General features: G+C 37.5%; 1 protein-coding gene across 6 annotated transcripts in view; it reads left to right on the forward strand.

Annotated features, from left to right (window-relative positions):
• Positions 1 to 21,775, forward strand: part of RNF212B (ring finger protein 212B) — a 49,103-nt gene that overhangs the window by 19,092 nt on the left and 8,236 nt on the right. For 3 of the 6 annotated variants that reach the window (XM_059913896.1, XM_059913890.1, XM_059913892.1), the window contains exons 3-14: positions 6,638 to 6,769; positions 7,688 to 7,936; positions 9,237 to 9,337; positions 11,189 to 11,241; positions 11,756 to 11,830; positions 16,437 to 16,555; positions 17,608 to 17,668; positions 18,386 to 18,414; positions 20,035 to 20,081; positions 20,303 to 20,345; positions 20,505 to 20,565; positions 20,943 to 20,991. In XM_059913896.1, coding sequence (XP_059769879.1) covers positions 9,238 to 9,337; positions 11,189 to 11,241; positions 11,756 to 11,830; positions 16,437 to 16,555; positions 17,608 to 17,668; positions 18,386 to 18,414; positions 20,035 to 20,081; positions 20,303 to 20,345; positions 20,505 to 20,565; positions 20,943 to 20,991 — 637 coding nt within the window. In that variant the 5' untranslated portion in view covers positions 6,638 to 6,769; positions 7,688 to 7,936; position 9,237. Of the gene's footprint in view, positions 1 to 6,637; positions 6,770 to 7,683; positions 7,937 to 9,236; positions 9,338 to 11,188; positions 11,242 to 11,755; positions 11,831 to 16,436; positions 16,556 to 17,607; positions 17,669 to 18,385; positions 18,415 to 20,034; positions 20,082 to 20,302; positions 20,346 to 20,504; positions 20,566 to 20,942; positions 20,992 to 21,775 lie in introns of all 6 variants that reach the window. The other 3 variants (XM_059913891.1, XM_059913894.1, XM_059913893.1) reach the window with 3 other exon arrangements.

Consider the following 21,775-nt stretch of genomic DNA (forward strand, 5'->3'; position numbering starts at 1 on the left):
TTCTAAGTATTTTATTCTTTTTTGATGCTTTTGTAAATGGAATTGTTTTCTCATAGATGACTGACTTTTGACAATTGCTTTTGACAATTTAGTTGAAAAAAGATCTTTTCAACAAATGGTCCTTGAACAATTGGATATCCATATGCAGAAAAAAAAACAAAAGACACACACACACAAGGACTTTAATCCATACCTCATATCATATAAAAAAATTAACTCAAAATGAATCATATTCCTAAATGTGAATACAAAACTGTAAGTCTAGATTTCTAGAATTTTAGAAGAAAATATGGGAGGAAATCCTTGTGACCTTGAGTTTGGCAAAGACTTCTTAGATATGACACCAAAAGCATGCTTCATTAAAGGACAAATTGATAAATGGGACTTCAACAAAAGTAAAAACCTGCTCTTCAAGGGGAATTCTCTGGTGGTCCAGTGGTTAGGATTTGGTGCTTTCACTGCCAGGGGTGCATGGTGCGGCTAAAAAAAAAAGAAAAGAAACAAAACAAAACAAAAAAACCCCTCTGCTCTTTAAAAACCACTATTAAAAGACTGAAAAGACAAGCCAAAGACTGGGAATATATTTGATAGAGAAGTTTCTTCAGAATATATGAAGAACTCTCAAAATTCAAAATATGAAAAAAAAACCCAAAACAAACCCAACCTAGTTAAAAATGGGCCAACGATTTTGACACTTCACACACACTTCACGCACATTCATTTGCTTATATATAAGCACGTGAATATGTGTTCATCATCATTAGTCATTAGGGAAATACAAATTAAACCACAATGAGAGGAGCTTCCCTGGTGGCACAGTGGTTAAGAATCCACCTGCCAATGCAGGGGACACAGGTTCGAGCCCTGGTCCGGGAAGATCCCACATGCTGCAGAGCAACAAAGCCCGTGTGCCACAACTACTGAGCCTGCCCTCTAGAGCCCGAGAGCCACAACTACTAGAGCCCATGCTCCACAACTACTGAAGCCCACACGCCTAGAGTCTGTGCTCCTCAACAAGAGAAGCCACTGCAATGAGAAGCCCGCGCACCACAATGAAGAGTAGCCCCCACTCAGCACAACTAGAAAAAGCCTGCTTGCAGAAACGAAGACCCAACACAGCCAAAAATAAATAAATTTAAAAAAAACAACAGCAACAACAACAAACCACAACAAGAACCACTACACACCTATTAGAATTAATCAAAATAAAAAGACTGAACATTCTGTGCTGACAATAATGTGGAGAACCTGGAAATCTCATACATTGCTTGTGGGAATGGAAAATGGTACAATCACTTTGGAAAAGTTTGGCAGCTTCTTCAAAAGTTAAACATATACCTCACATAGCTACCATTTGATCTAGCCATTCAGCTTTTAGTATTTCCCCAAGGGAAAAGAAGGCATATGTCCAAACAAAGACTTGTACAGGAACATTTATAGCAGCTTTATTTGTTGTAGCTCCAAACTGGAAACAACTCAAATGTCCATCAACAGATGAATGGACAAATTGTGGTATATACATATGATAAAATACCACTCAGCAACAAAAATGAAAGAATTATTGATACATGCAAGAACATGGATGGATCTCAAAATCATTATGTTGAATGAAATAAGCCCGACAAAAAAGTTTATATGACTCTTGTATATAAAACTCCAGAAAATGCAAACTAATCTCTAGTGATAGAAAGTACCTGTGTTACCGGGGGAGAGAAGTGTGGGGAGGGTTGGGAGGGATGGTTTACAAAGGAGCATGCAGAAACTTTTGGGGATGATGGATATCTTCACTGTCTTTATTGTAGTGATGGCTTCAAGGCTTTATACATATGTCAAAACTTATCAAATTTTACATTTTAAATATATACAGTGGATTGTATGCCAATTCTATCTCAATAAACTTGTTTAAAAAGCTACTAATCTGATGTACAGTTAAGTTCATTTGTTTCAGTCCTCAATTTTTAGGAGTTGCTTTTTAATTCTTTTTTTTTTTTTAAAGATTTTTTTGATGTGGACCATTTTTAAATTTATTTATTTATTTATTTATGGCTGTGTTGGGTCTTCGTTTCTGTGCGAGGGTTTTCTCTAGTTGCGGCAAGCGGGGGCCACTCTTCATCGCGGTGCGCGGGCCTCTCACTATCGCGGCCTCTCTTGTTGCGGAGCACAGGCTCCAGACGCGCAGCCTCAGTAATTGTGGCTCACGGGCCCAGTTGCTGCGCGGCACGTGGGATCTTCCCAGACCAGGGCTCGAACCCTTGTCCCCTGCATTGGCAGGCAGATTCTCAACCACTGCGCCACCAGGGAAGCCCCTAATTCTATTTTTGAATATGTAAAATAATTATATTTCTATAGACAAAATTATATAACAAGTTAAATTCAGGGAAGTCTTCCTTTCATATTTTTACTTCTATAATGTTCCCTTCCTATCTTCATAGGTAAATTTTTTTTGTAATTTCTGTTTTATCTTCTAGTGTTTCTTTTTGATATGCATTTATTAATATATCCCCCCCCCCCTTTTTTTCTGGCCACAGCATGCGGGATCTTAGTTCACCAACCAGGAATCAAACCTGTGCCCCCTGCAGTGGAAATGTGGATTCTTAACCACTGGACCTCCAGGGAAGTCCCTATATTTCCCCTTTCTCAAACAAAGAATTGCACATTATGTAACCTTCTACACCTTTTATTTTCATTTAACAATAAATTTGCCTCATATTAGCGTATAAAGATCTTTCTCATTTCTTTTTATATGTGCATAATACTCAACTGTGATTTGTCACTGATAAACAGTTATCAATCTTTTGCTATTATAAATACTACTGCGAAGAATAACCTTGTTCATAAGTGATCTCATATTTTTGCCAGTGCATCTTTGAGACAGATTCCTTGAAGTGGGATTGCTGGGTTAAAGATAAATACATATGTAACTTTCCTAGATAGGGCCATGTTCACTACAGAGTGGTTACACTATTTGGCATTCTCACCAGCAATATATGAGTGTCTGTGGCCCCCTAAACTTGCCAACACAATATGTTATGAAATACTTGGATCTGCCAGTCTGAGAGATGGAAAGTAGTACTTTGATGGAGTTTTTGTTTGCTTATCCCACTAAAAGTGAGATTGAATATCTTTTAATATGTTCAAGGGCCATTAAAATTTTTTTTTCTGTGAACTGTTTATGTCTTTTGCTCAAATTTCTATTGTCACTGGCTTTCTCTTTTTAGTTCTTTGTATAGTAAAGCTATTAGCCCTTTGTGATTTAAGTTGAAGATATTATTCCCCAATTTGTCACTGTTTTTTTTTTTTTAAAGCTTTTTTCCTTTTGTTGTATCCTTTTTTTTTTTTTTTTTTAAATTTGTTTTTGGCTGTGTTGGGTCTTCGTTTCTGTGCGAGGGCTTTCTCTGGTTGCGGTGAGCGGGGGCCACTCTTCATCGCGGTGCGCGGGCCTCTCACTATCGTGGCCTCTCTTCTTGCGGAGCACAGGCTCCAGATGCTCAGGCTCAGTAATTGTGGCTCACGGGCCCAGTTGCTCTGTGGCATGTGGGATCTTCCCAGACCAGGGCTCGAACCCGTGTCCCCTGCACTGGCAGGCAGATTCTCAACCACTGCACCACCAGGGAAGCCCCCTGTCACTGTTTTTTATTTCATCTATAGTGGGCTTTTCTCTGTGTGTGTGTGTGTGTGTGTGATGTGTGTGTGTGTGAGAAAGAGAGAGAGAGTTTGGACATCTAAAAGGTCTTCTTTTATTGCTATATAGTCAAGTTTATCAATCTTTTCTTTTATTGCTTCTAGACTTTTGGATCATAGGAAGAGTTCCCCTAATCCTCGGTTGTAAAGGTGTTCACCCATGTTTTCTTCCAGTACTTGTATGTTTCATTTTACATTTAGATTTCCGATCCACTTGAAATTTATCTTGGTGAACAGTGTGAGATACAGACCCAATGTTATATTTTTCCAAATGGCTATCCAGTTTTCTCAACTCTTTATTAAAAAACTCAATCCTGGGAATTCCCGGGCAGTCCAGTGTTTAGGACTCCGCGCTTCTACCACCAGGGGCGCAGGTTCCGTCCCTGGTCAGCCCGCATCCCACTGGCTTCGCAGTGAGGCCAAAACAAAAACAAAAAACAAAAAAAACTCAATCCCACCCCGCCCCCACTGAATTCCTCACCTTTATCACAAATTAATAATTTCAAATGTACATGTTTCTATTTCTGGACTTTCTATTCTATTTTACTGGTCTGTATGTTTACCCATGCACCAATAGCACACTTTTTAAATTATAGAGATTTTATAATATGTTTTAATATTGGGTGTGGCTAGCTTCCCACCCCACATGACACTAAAAGACTTTCAGGGTTTTCCTGGATACTCTTGTTTGTTTAGATATTTTCCATATGAAATTTATAATCAATTTGTTTAATTCTAGAAAGGCAACCTGTGTTTTTTGTTTGTTTTGGATCAAGTTAAATTTATAAATTAACTTAGGAAGAATTGACATCATTGGGATGTTGACTCTTCCTATCCAACATTATGATGTCGACTTGCTATTTTATTTATGTTGACTTTTGTCTCTTTCAATAATGGTTTAAAGTTTTCTTCATATATATTTCGTTAAGTTATTGCCTAAGTATTTTATCTTTGTTTTTATTTTAAATAGTCTTCTCTCCTCTTACATCTTCTACCTGATTATTATTTGAATATGGAAAGGTTACTGTATTTCTTTCTGTTAAGTTTATAACTTGTTACTTTACTAGATTTTCTTATTATTTACAGTAGTTTCTTGATTGATTCTCTCCGATTTTTCAACATACAATGATATAATCTGCTAAAAGAGGTGTTTTTATCTTATCCTTTTAAATTAGTGTTCCCATACCATGTTAAGTGGTACTGGTAGTCTTGTCTCATTCTTGACTAGCAAGAATGACTCTAATGTTCCCTCATGTAAAAAACATGCGGGGGACTTCCCTGTTGGTCCAGTGGGTAAGACTCTGTGCTCCCAATGCAGGGGGCCCAGGTTCGATCCCTGGTCAGGGAACTAGATCCTGCATGCATGCCGCAACTAAGAGTCCACATGCTGCAACTAAGGAGTCCACATGCCGCAACTAAAAGATCCCGCATGATGCAATGAAGATCCTGCGTGCCACAACTAAGACCTGGCAAAGCCAAAATAAATAAATAATAAATAAGTAAATAAAATAAAAATAAAAAACATGCTGGATTTTGCATACACATACACACACATCTTTTAATCATATTAAGGGAATATCCATTGATTCTTACTTCATTGAAATTTTAAATCAAAAATGGATATAAATTATGACAAATGCTTTAGTGGCAACTGTGGAGATTAACGTATGATATTTCTTCTTAGAAATATTATTTAATATAATAAGTTACATTAATAGATTTCCTAATATTGAACAATCCTTTTGTTTTTGTAGTGAACATCACTTGGTCATAATGTATACTTTTTAAAATATGTTGTTGGATTCTATTCTATTTTCTATCTTATTTAAGATTTTTGCACCAATATTCACAAGTGAGATTGTTCTATAGTTTTCTTGTGTGTATGTGTGCAATCTTTATCATTTTTTTTTTGCTAAGTTCATCTCATAAAATGTTTTTGAAAGTTTTCTCCTTTTTCTACGACCCAGAATGCTTAAGTAGAATTAAGATTATATTTAGGAAAACTATGCAATGGTTTGAGTTGTGGGCTGAACTAATCACTTTTTAATGGAACACCTTTTTAACCTGAAAGAACAAGTAACAAACAAACTATACTTATTCAGATTTGGGTATTTGGTAGACATTTTCTCAAAAATACACAAAATGAGCTTGTCACTTCAAGGAAAACAAGTCACTTAGCATTTATTGCCAATGATAAAACTCAAATTTTCAGATGAAAATTAGAATTTTGGGAAACTTGTATCTTCAACTGTGAACCTGACAAGTTCCCAATACTCAAAGACTTTTCTGGTGAGATAGGTAGTGATACAAATAAAAGTGATTTTCAAATATTGTATAATGAAGTGTGTCAGTATTTAATATTGTATCATGAAATGTGTCAATGTGTTTAACTCAGTGAACCAATATTTTCCAAATGACCAGTTTGGTCTAAATGCAAAATGCTGCACATTCATTGATATTGTGTCAGATCCCACGTTGTAGCTAGCTTTTAACAAACTCCCACTTCTTGAATTTTGGTTTAGTATCAAAGAAAAATGTTCACAAGTATCTAAATAGGCTATTAAAATACTACTCCCTTTTCCATCTACGTATTTGAGTGAGTCCAGATCTTCACACACTTCAACCAAAACAGTACACTGTAACAGAGTGATTGCAGATGTGTGAATCCGGCTGCTTTCTATTAGGTCAGATAGTAAGAGATTATAAAACTGTAAAACAAAAACAATGCCCCTCTTCTCACTAAATTGTATTTATTTGGGAAAATATAGTTATTTCCCATAGGTTATGTTAACATTTAATGGGTTTATTTTTATTTTTGTTTTCAAATGAATAAAAAAAATTAAAAAAATTTTCAATCTTAATTGCTAATATGGTGAACATTGATAGGTATAGTACAATCCACAGAAACCAAAGCTCTGTAGGGAAGGGTGTCTTCAATACTTTTTTTTTTTGGCAGTGTCACACAGCATCCGGGGATAGGGGATCTTAGTTCCCTGACCAGGGATGGAACCTGTGCGCCGGCTGTGGAAGTGCACAGTCCTAACCGCTGGACCGCCAGGGAATTCAATACTTGAACACTTTTTAAAAGGTAAAGGAGTTCTGAGACCAAGAAGCTTGAGAACCACTACTTAGCAGCTTCCTCAGGAAAAGCTCATGTTCAGATTTTTTGTCAGCAGCCTTTACACCTGAACACAGGATAAGGGGATATAAAATTCTTGGATCATATTTTCTTTTTGAAAATCTTGAAAATGCAGTTTCATTGTGTCTAGCATAAAATGATGTTGTAAAGAAGCCTGTCTAATTTTCTTTTCCTTATCAATGATTAGTACTTTTTGTCTGGATGCTCAAAGGGGTTTTTCCTTATCTTTAAAGACTAATTTAATAGTTTTACTAGAAAATGTTTTGGTTTAAACTGTTCTGGGTCAGTTTTCTCCTATACACTGTAGGCCTTTGCAATATGTAGGCTTAAGTCTTATTTCAGGAAAATTTTCTCAAAATTTTGTTTTAACTATTTGTTCTGATACATTGCTCTGGTTTTCCTTGTGGGGATAAATGTGTGTGTAAAATCTCTTTTGCTTGTTCTCTATATCTATCACTTTCTCTTGAAAACTTTTATCTTTCTTTTTAGAAAAACCATTCTCCTTTCAGCCCTTAAATGTGCTTTTTTTATTTCTGAAAAAAGTTTAAAAAAATTTTTTCCTGAGACTGGTTAGTTCTCATTTAATATGCGACTGTTCTCTATCCGTATCACTTTTTAGCTTTTCTACTTCTGATTTATGCTTTTCTTTCAAATCATCTATTATTTTATTTCCCTGAAAAATATTAGGTTAAAAAAAGAGAGAGGAAAAAATACTAAGTTAAAGTTTTCATCTGCTTTGTGACCACATTTTTCTAGTGTGTTACTGTCTGCTTGAACATTATTAGGTTTATTTTCACCTTGTTGTTTCCATAGCATGTATGGGATTAGATCATATTTCTTATTTGTTCCCAATCTTAAATGAGGTAGATTTTCCCGGACTTGTAAGAAAACGCACTCTTGCCTCTCGGCCCCGCCCACGCCTCGCGCATGCTCTGGACCCCGCCCACTCCTGGGCCCCGCCCACGCCTGTCACACACCGTCGCGGGCCACGCCCAGACTCTTGCCTCTCGCCGGTGCCAGGCTTGCTGTGTATTTTCCCGCCATTTCCAGCTCTTCTTGAGAACTGATTGATTTCGGTGAGATCCGAGGCCTTTTGGGATCACTGCGGCCAAGCAGGTAGGGAATGTAGTTAAAAAAGAGCTACTGGTAAATCTGAGACTCTGCTAAATCTCCATCACCCCTAAAAATCAGACGAGTCTTGCCCTCACAAATCCTGTTAACGGCCCTTCTTTTAAAGGGTTCATTTGGTCGACGCATTTGATTAAAATTGTTCTCGCTTCCCCTAAACAAACCAGGGCATATATAACTGTGACCTTTTCAGTAGTTCTTTAGACGCACTTTCTGGTAGAAGTTAGTGTATCTGTGAGCAACAAATAGGTATCTGAAGCTCATGCCTCTATGTAATGTCTTTGCATTGAAACGTTTATTCAGTAAGTTTTTATCGTGCATCTTGCCCTTATGTGACAAAAATATTACAGTGTGGCACAAACCAGCCAATATTCTTTGAGCAAATGTCTCTATAAACTACTTTAAAATTTTTTTAAAGAAAAGACTTCAAAAAAAAAAAAAAAGACTTCAGTGGGGAAAAATTTTACCTTCTGTTTTGATTTTTTCCCTCAATTTAATTTTAAATGAATTTAAACTAATATATATTACATTCTTGTAGTATATTCATGAAATTAAGCGTAAATCCATTAAATGTATGAACTAATTACAGCTCTATATATCAGCTCTGTATTTTTTATGTCAGTTTCTTCATTTAAAATCTTACATTTCAGTGAATATCAGATACATCTTTTGAAAAATGATGGGATTGGAAAAAATGTTAAATGATTTTCAAGATCCCTTCCAGATCTATGATTCTGAGTTTCTGTGGAGTAGAAGGAAATGTGAAAAGCTGAGACATCATTCACAAACAATGTTTCCATTAGATAAAATGTGTCCCAAGTGGCTAATATGTGATCTTGTATATTTGGTCCACTACCTCCTCCTTGCTCCATCTTGCTGTATCACAGGAAACTATTAGGAAAGAAATAGATTTTTTTTTAAGATTGTTTTTTCTAATTACAAATTAGTACCTGAATTAATCCAGAAAATTTAGAAAACAAAAAAAGTGTAAAGGCAACACACACACACACACATACACATGATCTCACCATTCAAAAACAAAATCATCATTGTCCTGTTGCTCTTCTAAATACGTATACTTTTTCTCTTTAGAAAATGGCATAGCATAGTCTGCAGTCTGCTTTTTTCACCTCAGAGGTATATGTACTTCCTCACATCCAATTGGAATACCCACAATAATATGCCCACATCCCAATAAGTTAGCAGAAACTAAGCAAACATTGTTAAGTAGATTTTGGAACAGCTATAATTATGTTATGCCCCAGGTTATTCTCTTTCTCTGCTGCAGAATGGATTGGTTTCACTGCAACCGGTGTTTCCGAAAAGATGGGGCCCATTTCTTTGTCACCAGCTGTGGCCATATTTTCTGTAAAAAGTGTGTGACTCTGGGTGAGTGATTTAACTGTTTTCAGATTCAGGCAAAAATGTTTTTAACCTATAAATAATGATTAGCCATTTCTCTGTGTAACTTGGAATAAAAATCACTTAGTAGGCCGAAGGTGGTGTGGGTATAATAGGAAACTGTTGATTATGAAAATCGGAGGAATCCATTAAAAGGCATGATTTAGCAAATGGACTGTCTATTACTTGAACATCAAAAGGTGCTTGTCAGTGTTCTGAAGCCTGTGGCAGGGAAAGCCACAAGGTTATCAGACTGATTAGAGAAAAGAGAAAAAATAAAAATAATGAATAGAAATTGGGAAAGTGGTTGATAACAAGAGCCATTTCTAATGGGAAGTAGTATAATCTATGAAATCAATTTAATTAGAAATGTTGACGATGGTGATAGTGGTGGGTGATACCTTTGTGGTTTAAAAAGCATTTTCATGTGTACCAATTTTATATATCCTCACCACAATGCCAGGAGGTAATTATTAGTAGATCCATTTTACAAATGAGGAGCTGGTCAAATAGGTGATTTGACCAAGTTCTTGCAGCTGTTAAGTCTTAGAAGAGACAAATTTAAGGTGTGTCTTTTTTTCTTAATGCTAAAATACTTACAAGGTACGTATTATATTCTGTAGGTATGTATTCTGGGTAGTAGGTCCAGAAGAGGGACTTAGGATGTTTTGATCAGGGAGAATTTCATAGAAGAGGTGTTGCTTCAATAGAGTTTTGAGTAATAAACTGGAGTCTGCCAAGTGAATTAGGCAGGGAAGATCATTCTGGTTTAAGAGAACAGCATGTGTAAAGGAATACAACATTATTAAACTTAGTACAGGGAAGTACACGTGGTTGGGATTGGTAGAGCATAAAAGGATAAAGTAAGAAATGGTGAGAGATGAGGCTAGAGAGGTAGGTAGTGGCCATATGATGGAAGGCTCTATATACCAGGCTAAAGAACCTGAACTTTATCCTGCAGGTGATGGAGAGCTGTGGAAGTTTGTTTTGTCTTTTTCTTAAATAGAAGAATGATTTGCACTTGCTAGCTCCCTCTGGCAATAATATGGAAGGAAGACGGGGAAAAACTTCATCCCCAAGGAAAGAAGAGTCAGGTTAGGTAGCCTCTGGAGAAGCTTTTTCTCTATGTGAATCTCATGACCCTTTTAAGTTATCTAATGTAACAAAGCTATTACTATGGTAACAGCAGCTCACTTTGGAGCGGTTTGTCTGGGTGAAGCATATGTCATGTGATGTTTTCTCCGGACACGGCATTTATCTTAATCAATAACCAGCACTGCTACTAAAATTTTAACTTCAAAGGAAGATTAGGAATTTTAATTTCCACATCTTTCAGATTGGGTTAATTAGAGAATGAGAGTAGGAGAGCTTCAAAACAATATCCAGGAATATTAGCAAAGTGAGAACAAGGCAGGAATAATTGAAGAGTTTCTTATGGTGCCTAATGTGTGCCTACTGTCAGGTAGAGAGAATAAAAAAATAATAACTTAAAGTTGCGATCATTGGTACTCTTCCCAGACTCTAGTAAATGTACACTCCTGTACTCCTGCTGGGAGGCTACTGTCCCTCACCTGCAGAAGAAAACTGGGAATTTATAGAAAGGGAGATGGGTAGAGGTACAGTGTGAAAGTGTTACTTCTCATCAACATACAAGTTTGGAAACACTGATTTCGAGAATGGAACTCAAGTCGATGTCCTTTTATATAGCACAATGACATTTTGAATTCAGTAAGAACTCTCTTTTCATTAGCTAGCCTACTTGACTGTTATCATGTACTTTAGGAAAATCTTACCTCATGCCCATGAGAACCAAATATTTTTTTCCCCTTTCCCCGCTAGAAAAATGTGCTGTTTGTGGAACTGCCTGCAAGTATCTGGCTCTTTCTGATAATGTAAGTTTTTCCTCCCCGTCACGAACAATCTTATCCCATTCCTGGTGTGTAGGAACTATACAAAGAATACAGTGGCTAAGAACTGAAATTTGGGGGGAATTCCCTGGCGGTCCAGTGGTTAGGACTTGGGGGTTTCACCATGGGGGCCTGGGTTCAATCCCTGGTCAGGGAACTAAGATCCCGCAAGCCACGTGGCACGGCCAAAAAAAAAAAAACTGAAATTTTTTTTTAAAAAGAAAGAAAAAAGGAACAAACAAAACGTGTAGATAGCAATTGAAAAAAAAAGGAGGTAAACTAGAGATAAAAGAATTACTTGTGGATTTGTGACTACTGTCACAGAAGCACGAGGTAAGAAGGATTAGGATATGTAGTCTACATCTCCTAGTGCAATAGTGATCGCCCTCTTAGCACAGTGAAATAATACCTGGTGCTTTAGAAAGGGTACTATGTCTTTAACCATATTTACCTGTATTTTATTTCATTCCATTGTGGATGTGTCTTACTCTCTTCATAGCTGAAACCTCAGGAGAAGATGTACTTCAAAAGCCCTGTGGATACAGCTTTGCAGTATTTTAGTCACATCTCTCAGGTATGAGAAATAAAAGTGAAGAAAATCTGATTTTCCAGGCAAGTTATAATTGCATCTTATTTCTTTTCCAGAGGTTCTCTTTAAACTGCATTTGTATATTTGTATACAATGGGGAGAAATAGGCTGCCCTGTTTGCTTTCTTTCCTGATGATACAAATCTCAAGTTAACTTTTTACTCACCCAGAATCTGTGATAGGCTGTAAAAACTACTATGTAGCTGACATCTTGCCTTGTGCTTCCTAGTTCTATTTAGTAATTTTTGAGGATAAAAAAGGTTCTAGAGAGCTTTGTCTTCTTTCTTTGCACATTTAATGAATCTTCGAAAAATTGCTTTGAATATACAGGCCTGACCCTGCAAACAATGGATATAGTAGCCAAACTTTCAAGCTTTTGCTTATACACCTAAGTTCAAAAAGGGATTTCTTGTTCTCCACTCGTATTTTTCAATAACCTCTCTTAGCAACACATATGTATTTAATTCTTCAGTTAGTATTTATAATAGGTTGCCTGAATTTTGGAAGATATTTTTCTTTTCCTGATGCGTGATATGTTGTCATGCCATTGACTTGGTCAGGAGCAATAGAATTGTGGAAGGAAGTGAAGAGGAGACAGGACAACCATTTGAGAAAGTTCCCAAAATCTAAAAACTTTGGTTTTTCCCTTCCACTCTCCAGTTCTCCACCAAGATCATTTCATAGCCTCATGGGATTGCTATCTGGGCACATTTCTTAAGATTTTATCACTATTTTTCTTCTCTACTCGTCTCGTTCTTACGAGAATATTTTTTTATTAAACGTGAAGATGGTCCTTTGTCATGTTTGGCTGAAGATAGTAGATTTAATTTTTCTTTGGTATCTCCCCCTCAATCCTGACTCTGGAGATAGAAGAAGGGAAATTAAGGCTTTCAGTGCATCCTGCTTTTAGCTGCTTGGGTGAACCATCATATTTGAGATACTATTTAACATTATGGGGAGATAAAATCCAGCTGAGACTCAAGGAGAAATGTAAACAAGGTCACATGAACAAGAGAAAGAGCAGACCTTTGGTTAATAACTAAACCAAGGGTTAGTTAATGATCAGTAGAGAAATTATATGTAGTCTGAATTCTACCCTGCCTAATCATGGGACCAATTACACATGGTCAAGTAATCAAGATAAAATACATGAAAAGGGTCAGTTAATCATCACTTTAGTGAAGTGCCCATTTGGTGAAGTCAGCAATGTCTGAAAATGTGTTTTCCCAATCTGTGAAGTTGAATAACTGATCCAAGTAATGTCTAGATTGTCTCATTCAGGCTTCTGCTCATATTTTTCTTCCTCAGTCAGACCTTTACTGACTCTCATATCTCAAATAGCAGCCCCAAGTCTACTTCTTACCCTGCTTTATTTTTCATCATAGGTCTTATCTCTAACATTATATAATTTATTTATTGTCTGAATCCTGCACTGCTTTCCCTTAGCATAATGTGTTCAAGGTTTATCCATGTTGTAGAATGTATTAGAACTTCATTAGTACTTTATTCCTTTTTATGACCAAATAATAATCCATTATATGGCTGGATATACGTTTCACGTATTCATTCATACACTGAGGGACATTTAGGTTGTTTTCACTTTTTGGCTATTATGAATAATGCTGCTATGAATATTTGTATACAAGTTTTTGTGTGGACATATATTCATTTCTCTTGGATATATACATAGGAATTAGATCACTGGATCAAATGGTAACTCTATGTTTAACTTTTGGAACTGCCAGACTGTTTTCCCAAGTGCTTGCACATTTTACATTTTTACCAGCAGTGTATGAGGGTTTTGATTTCTCCATATCCTCACCAACACTTGTTTTATCTGTCTTTTTTTATAATAATCATCCTAGTGGTGTGAAATGCTATCTCGGTGTGGTTTTGATTTGCATTTCTCTGATGATTAATGATGTTGAGCATATTCTCATGTGCTTATTGACTATTTGTTTGTCATCTTTAAAGTAATGTCTACTCAGATCCTTTGCCCATTTTTAAGTCGGATTGTCTTTTTATTATTAGTTGTAAGAGTTCTTTATATATTCTAGGTACAAGTCCTTCACTACATATATGATTTGCAAACATTTTCTCCCATTTTGTTGGGCCCATCCACTTTAAAATTAAGAAGTAACATAAATGTCCATTAAGTAAATACAAATAGGAAGAACAGACAAAATCGAGCATCAAATAGAGTAGGAAATAAAGAGAAAGAAGAGGTTGAGAGAAAGAGAGGGAAAGATATAGATTCACAAAGAAAGACAAATTCAGAGCAAAAGGCACAAATGAAAATACGGAGGGACTTCCCTGGTGGGCCAGTGGTTAAGACTCTGCGCTCCCAATACAGGGGGCATGGGTTTGATCCCTGCTCGGGGAACGAAGATCCCACATGCCATACAGCGTGGCCAAAAAAAAAAAAAAGATAAACGAAAATACAGAGAAAGACTTTTTTTTAAAATGAATTTATTTATTTATTTATTTTTGGCTGCACTGGGTCTTTGTTGCTGCGCACGGGCTTTCTCTAGTTGCGGTGAACAGGGGCTACTCTTGGTTGTGGTGTGCGGGCTTCTCATTGCGGTGGCTTCTCTTGTTGTGGAACACGAGCTCTAGGCGCGCGGGCTTCAGTAGTTGTGGCTCTCGGGCTGTAGAACGCAGGCTCAGTAGTTGTGGCGCACAGACTTAGTTGCTCCACGGCATGGGGGATCTTCCCCAACCAGGGCTTGAACCTGTGTCCCCTGCATTGGCAGGCTGATTTTTAACCACTGCGTCACCAGGGAAGCCCAAGAAAGACTTTCATAAATTTAGTGTTGGGACTGACAAACTTTTTCTTGAAAGGTTAGTAAATATTTTAGGTTTTGCAGGCTGTGCAACCTCTGTTGCAGCTACTCAACTCTGCTGTTGCAGCACAGAACAACAGCCACAGGCAATCTGTAAACAAATGGGTATGACTGTATTCCAGTAAAACTTTATTTACAAATACAGGCAGCTGGCCCTGATCATTAGTTGGCTGACTTGGAAGTCATATGTTTTGCTAACATACTTAAATAACTACCATATAAATCGTTTGAATAAAATCGGGTCAAGACCTGATCTCATAAATAGATCAGATCAGTTTCCCATCCCTCACTTGAATTTAAAGACTGAACAACTGAGATAATCAATGGTGCCTTTGAAGAAAGGTTTTATTTAGTTGAAGATTATTTTACCTGAAAAGAAAAAGTTTACCTGTCAGTTTTTAAGACTTCTGAAACAGTTCAGTGTAGTTGAGTTCTTTATCACTACTGAGCAGGTCGAGGAACCTTAAGCCCCAGTGTGAGAGGCTTTGATCACAAACTGTGATAACCCAAAACTTAACTCCCTGGCTGTGCCGCGTGGCTTGTAGGATCTTAGTTCCCTGATGAGGGATCGAACCTGTGCCCGCTGCAGTGGAAGCATGGAGTCTTAACCACTGGACCACCAGGGAAGTCCCCTTGCTTTTGATAAGGAAGCATTTTTAGGATTCTTCTTCGCTCAAATCTCTTTGAGCACCAAAGTAGTTTTGGCACGTAGGTTAGTAGGTCTCTTGGCTATATATTGTATCTATCCATAATATCTATTGCTCGCCAGCCCTTTGCCATTTTAGATAACTCCCAGGATTGAGTGTCTTTTTTCTGCTTCTGCATTGTTCAAGTTTTCTAAAATGAATATGTTTTACTTTTATTGAAAACAAGAACAACTTTAAAAAAATAGACTACAGTGAATTCTTATCTGTGTAGAATTAGTTTAGTTTGCTTTTGAGTAGAAAGGAAAGAGTGTAGAGACTATATAAATTCGGAAGTAGAATTCTTTAGTAAGGTGGCAAAAGCAACTTGCAAATTAGATGAGAACAAAAAGTTTATGACAAAAGTACCAGATCTAGGAAGGACCTAAGAAAAAAGGTTTACGGTTTGAGTAGGGAGGAAACAAATGAGACCTGAATACTGCTGTGTATTCAAAAGTAGAACCTGACAAAGCTAAAATACTTTCCACATATTAACTTTTGATCTGATTCAGTAATCCCATGATAGGCACATTAGTATATCAAATGGTAAATTAAAGCAAAAGATAAAATTATTTACCCATGGCCAGAAATAAAATTCAGGAATAGGTAATCTCCTTCTGTGCCTCTTTGCCCTTTACTGTAGCAACATAAACAGCCTGCAAGTGTCTCTGTGTGAGTATCTCAGGGAAAGTAAATTGGTTATCAGTGCTCTGTAGAGCTAGGAATATGGAATCTGAGTCCAAGCTAATAGTAAACAAGTAAGGTCAGAACCAGTTCTAAGCTTGGAAACATTTTTTTGGTTGTCACTCTTCTTGCTCAAGATGAATGGTTATATTTTTAAAGAGTCATTCTATGTCAGAATATTCTCATTAAGATATTAGGAAGGCACTTTTCTGGAAATGAAAAGCTTTGGCTTTCCCTAGTTTTGGGGAATCATGAATTAGGTCAGATGCTCCAGAAGAAAATGATCAGTAATAGAGTATGAATTGATGGGTTTCCATTTGTTGCTACAAGTAAGGGTAAAGGAGTTATGGGGGTTGTATGTCAAAGGTCTCTTTTTCCCTAGCAGGTGTGGAGTTTCCAGAAGAAGCAAACAGATCTCCTCATCGCCTTTTATAAGCATAGAATTACCAAGTTAGAAGCTGCCATGCAGGAGGCACAGCAAACGCTGACTAACCAGGACAAGTAAGTGACGAATAAAATCACCAGAGAGCCTTTTTCTTCTCATAGAAGCTGTAGCCCTTATTTCCTTATGGTTCCAAAGCCTAAAAATTGCTCCATATGTGTTTATGTTTGTCTTGGTTAAGTCAGGTACAGAATTTTTGGTCTCTCAATCTCCATTTTATTTTTCTCTTTCTTCCCTCAAGGGGCCTTCCCTACTTTATAGCTTTCCCCTTTTATTTCCATCTGTCGAAAACTACTTCTTCAGAGAAATCAGACATGGCTTTTTCACAGTAATAACGATGGCAGATTTAAAATATTACCTCTAGGAGGGTGTGTTTTGGTTCTTTTTTTTTTTTTTTTGGCTGCATTGGGTCTTTGTTGCTGCACGCAGGCTTTCTCTAGTTGCAGCAAGCGGGGGCTACTCTTCACTGTGGTGCTGGGGCTTCTCGTTGCGGTGGCTTCTTTTGTTGCAGAGCATGGGCTTCAGGCGCGCAGGCTTCAGTAGTTGCAGCACGTGGGCCCTAGAGCTCACAGGCTTCAGTAGTTGTGGCGCATGGGCTCAGTAGTTGTGGCACACAGGCTCAGTAGTTGTGGCTCATGGGCTCTAGAGCGCAGGTTCAGTAGTTGTGGCGCACGGGCTTAGTTGCTCCACAGCATGTGGGATCTTCCCAGACCAGGGATCGAACCCATGTCCCCTGCATTGGCAGGCAGATTCTTAACCACTGCGCCACCAGGGAAGTCCATGTGTTTTGGAAATCTTAAGCTAAAAGATGGAATCCCTGATGGAAATTTTCAGACATCAGCAGGCCAGGGGAAAATGTGTGGAGAGGAAATGCAATTCTGTGTAAATTTCTGAAATCATACCAAGTGACTGCTTATTTTGTCCACCTGATTCTTCTCACCACCAAAACCCTGCCATTGCCCCCCTGAATCACTAGATCTCTGACAGAAACACCTTGTATAGTGGCAAGCATCTCTCCAGAAGCATTAACTAGATGTTGATAATAATAATCAGGTTTTTTATCCCACTGACCTGCTGGAGCTGATTGTTTCTTTTTCCATCTTTTGCCTAGAGAGCTGTCAGTCTTAAGGAAAGAGAATGGAGAACTGAAGAAATTGCTTGCCATCATAAAGGTGAATGAAATAGATTTTCCATACTATTATTTTCTCTTACTTGGCCCATCTATCTAGCTGACTGAATAGAATTAGTGTTTCCTAACCTTTTTCACATCATGGCTGGTAATAATTGATAATATTTGTACAGCAAGCACACTGTAGTAAATGGACGAGGCCACAGAAGACCTTGGAGGGATGAAAGGACAAAATCTAGCACAGTGGTAACCCATTCTCGAGTATCAGTGAGTCATGGCATAACACATGGGAAGCTCTCTTATAGAAGAGATATCTGTGGTAACTTAAAATTTGTCTTCAAGAATCCCAAGGCACCTCAGGACCTTTCCTGTCCCTCAAACTCTATTTCCTAGACATTTCTCTCTTCCCAAGATTGTCCTTTGTGTTTATATAATGTTCCTTTTGATCTTACTCTTGTAACTCTTCTAGCACATTGTAATCCTGTCATTTTCCTTGCTCTCCCCATAGACTCTCTATATTTCCCCCTGTGTATCAGTCTACAGGATTCCCAATGTGTTTTTGTGAAGAGGTACTAAAATTTTCTCCCCCCAAAGCTGATAATTTTCTGAGGAAACACTCACTGTTGCTGTTTTTTCTTCTATTGGGAATCTTAGTAACCACAACTAGAGGACATTGCAGCTTAGTTATCTGACAAGTAAGATCCATTGATTGGGACCATTGAGCTACAGCTCCCTTCACTCCCATTTTTTTCACCTACAGGAATCTCCAAGTTGGTACCAAGGAAGCAGGTCAGTTTTATCAGGCCCCATACCATCCCTCTTTGAAAATTTCTATCCTTTCTTTTTTTTTTTTTTTTTTTTAATTGGAGTATAGTTGCTTTACAATGTTGTGTTAGTTTCTGCTGTACAGCAAAGTGAATTCTATCCTTTCTTGGCACTTGGCTGTAACTCCTGTGTGGGCTCTGAGGTGGAGGGAATGGTTTATGAATTTATCTTTCACTTCTCCAAGAAAGAGTTACCCACTGAAAAGTGCTGAAGTAAAATCTTGGATGTAATGCTCACCCTTGACCGTCACCTTATGAAATCCTACTCATCCCTCAAAATTGAACTCATGTGTCATCTCCTCTGTCAGCACTTTATTAGGCAGAGTTAGATATTCTATTATTCATTTATTCAATAAATATTCATTAAGTACCTACTGTTTGTGAAGCACTGTGTTAGGTGCTGGGTGTACATCACCGATTATTCTAATTGTAAATGTCTGTACCCTACCAGTTATTATATATTTTTAATATCAGCTCTGTATTGGTGGATTAAAAAGACATGGCCCCTGATTCACAGAAGCTACAGTCTAGTGTTCTATCATACTTCCGTACTTCTTTTTTTTATCCCCACTCCTTTTGGTTGTTAATGTCACAAAATTCCATCTTCATGCATTGTGTGCCCCAAAACATAAACTAATTATTCTTTTAAATGCATTAGTCTCCTAAATTATGTAGATAGCAAAATGTAGAGATACAAACCAAAGTTACAGTAATACTAGCTTTTACACTAATTGTTTTTTTTTATCTTTCAAGGTATTTGTTTCTTAAATTATGTAGAAAAGAAAAAGTGCAGTTACAGACCATTGTAACAATAATACTAGCTTAAATTGCCCATGTATTTGTTTTTATTGATATCTTTATTTCTCCTCACAGCTTCAAGTTACTGTCTAGTGTCCTTTCATTGCCCCTTGCAGGATTCCCTGAGCATTTCTTTTCTTTTTTTTTTTTTAACATCTTTATTGGAGTATAATTGCTTTACAATGGTGTGTTAGTTTCTGCTGTATAACAAAGTGAATCAGTTATACATACACATATGTTCCCATATCTACTTCCGTACTTCTGACATACCCTTTATAACACTTATGTTTGCTCTTTTTCTTTTTGTCTCTCCCACTAGCCTGTGAGCCTCTCAAAAATAGGAACCATATTCTAGTTATCTTTGTAAGTTCAGGATCTAAGGCATATGAGCACTAAATAAATGTCTGTGGATAGATGGAAGAGGGGATGGAGGGAGTGAGGGAATGGCAGATGTATGAATGGATGGACAGATGGATAGATATATGTAAAGTTGAGAGTACCTGGTAAGGCACTACGGGAAGGAAGAAAGAAGGACTTCAGAACTTCTATTATGGGCAATAGAGAAGTGGAGAAGATTTCGTTTAGGGAATTGGAGAGCCAAGGAGTCCCATATGGAAACCTTGCCTCCGTATTTTGGGCTAATACCTGTAATACATGATTAGTAAGCAATTTGTGCTCTGAGAGAAGGCTATTATTTCTGTAAATAATGACCTGATTGATCCTCTAAGGTGGCACTAAGTTCTGCTTAGAGAAAATAGAGCTGCCTTTCTTTTTTTTTTCCTTGCAGGTCAACCACACCTCGACCAGTGGGCATTACTTCTCCATCACAGTCAGGTAGAGACCATGTTTTGCCCAAATATCTGTGTGAGATGAGTAAATATCCTTTTCCCATATGGAAGATGGTTTCCTCTCAGAAAGTATAATGTGATTTTCCAAATCTTATGTATGATATGAAAAGGCCATACTCCTGGACACTCACTTGCAACAGGTAGGCTAGGCAAGGCAGGGCGCACCATTGATGGCAACTTTTCATTCTGCATTTTATTCCCTTTCAGTTACTCCACGACCCAGTTCTCAGCATAGCAGCCAAGTGGTCAGGTGAGTAGAAAGCTACACAGCAGCATTAGAACTGCTGGCAAAAGATGCAAGATGAAAGAAATGCCTAGATATGGCTGAGACAGGGACTGAGGAGACTTTATGTCTGTGTAAAAGTTTAATACCAGGTTTGTTTTTTCCTTTTTGTTTCGCCTTATATAGTCGGTCCTCCTCAGTGGAATCTGTCCCTTATAGAGTGGCTGGCTTTAGTAACTTGGGACAGGTAAGAAATATTCACATTATCTTTTCAGATTGAGATTTCTAATGCTAAATGAAAGCCAAGATTAAAGCAAGAATATTAAACTTATATTGGTTTTGGCATGAATTATCTGATGCCATGCCTGGACTCTCTTTCAGCAATTCAGACCTGATGTTAGAAGCTGACCTAATTCATGACTCGGAATGAATAGGGGTGAAAATAGTGGACTGCATTAACAGTGTCCATCATGTTCATTTTGGAAGGAATAAAGTGTGGCTCCTTCCTGGTGTCATGTACCCACTCTGGGAGAAAAACATATGCTTCAGTGTATAGCCATAGCATGAAATATGGAAGCCAGAGAATCCAGATATATTTATTAATGTTTATTATTTGTCCCTCAGGGAGCCAGAGCGCTGCAGGGAAGGAGCACTCCAAGAGACTCTTTTACTGGTGAGAGGGGCAGGGTAGGGGAAGGAGTCAGAAGCCAACACATTCTGAGCAGATACCAGCAGATTTCTGGTTTCCTGTGCATAATATAATGCCATTTTACTTTTTCTCCAGACAGTGGTTCCAGGTATCCAGATACAACTTTTCAAATAATGATATTTCTGTTCTCAAACTGATAAGGGGAAAATTGAAACTTGAGTATTAGAAAGTCATTGAAACCCTCTGGTCAGGAGACGGAGAGTAACTTTTAAGTAAAATAATTGACCTGGATTTTAATTGCCACAAGATGGCAGTAGAAGTTAGATCTAAAAGAAAGATTAACTAGATGCCAATTATGTTAGCCTGAAGGGTATCTGGCTTCTTCACTGTGTATCAAACACAAAAATATTCCAATGAAGAAATATTTTGGTTCCACCCACTTAATTTCTTGTATCTTTCCCCTTAGAACTATTACTGTTATTACTGTTTTTCAAGGCATTAGTCAGTCCATAGAGTATACTTGGAGAGGATTTCCCTTTCTTTCCCAAGAGGCAATTTTGAAATTCACAGATCTCTTCCTGGAAAACCATTTTTGAAATTCACCAAATAGCCTCCCTGCAGTTCTTTCATATTCACCCCTTTGAAAAACATAGGTGCTCTAGCCAATTTATTTCTGTCAGGTTAGTAGTAATAATCTCTTTTATTCCTGATTTTAGTTATTTGAGGCTTTCTTCTTTTTTCTTGGACAGCCCGGCTAAAGATTAGTCCATTTTTTTAACAGTTCTAAAAAGGAAGTTTATTTTTTAAA

The sequence above is a fragment of the Balaenoptera ricei genome, chromosome 2, assembly GCF_028023285.1.
Source record: "Balaenoptera ricei isolate mBalRic1 chromosome 2, mBalRic1.hap2, whole genome shotgun sequence".
In the NCBI taxonomy this organism is placed as follows: Eukaryota; Metazoa; Chordata; class Mammalia; order Artiodactyla; family Balaenopteridae; genus Balaenoptera; species Balaenoptera ricei.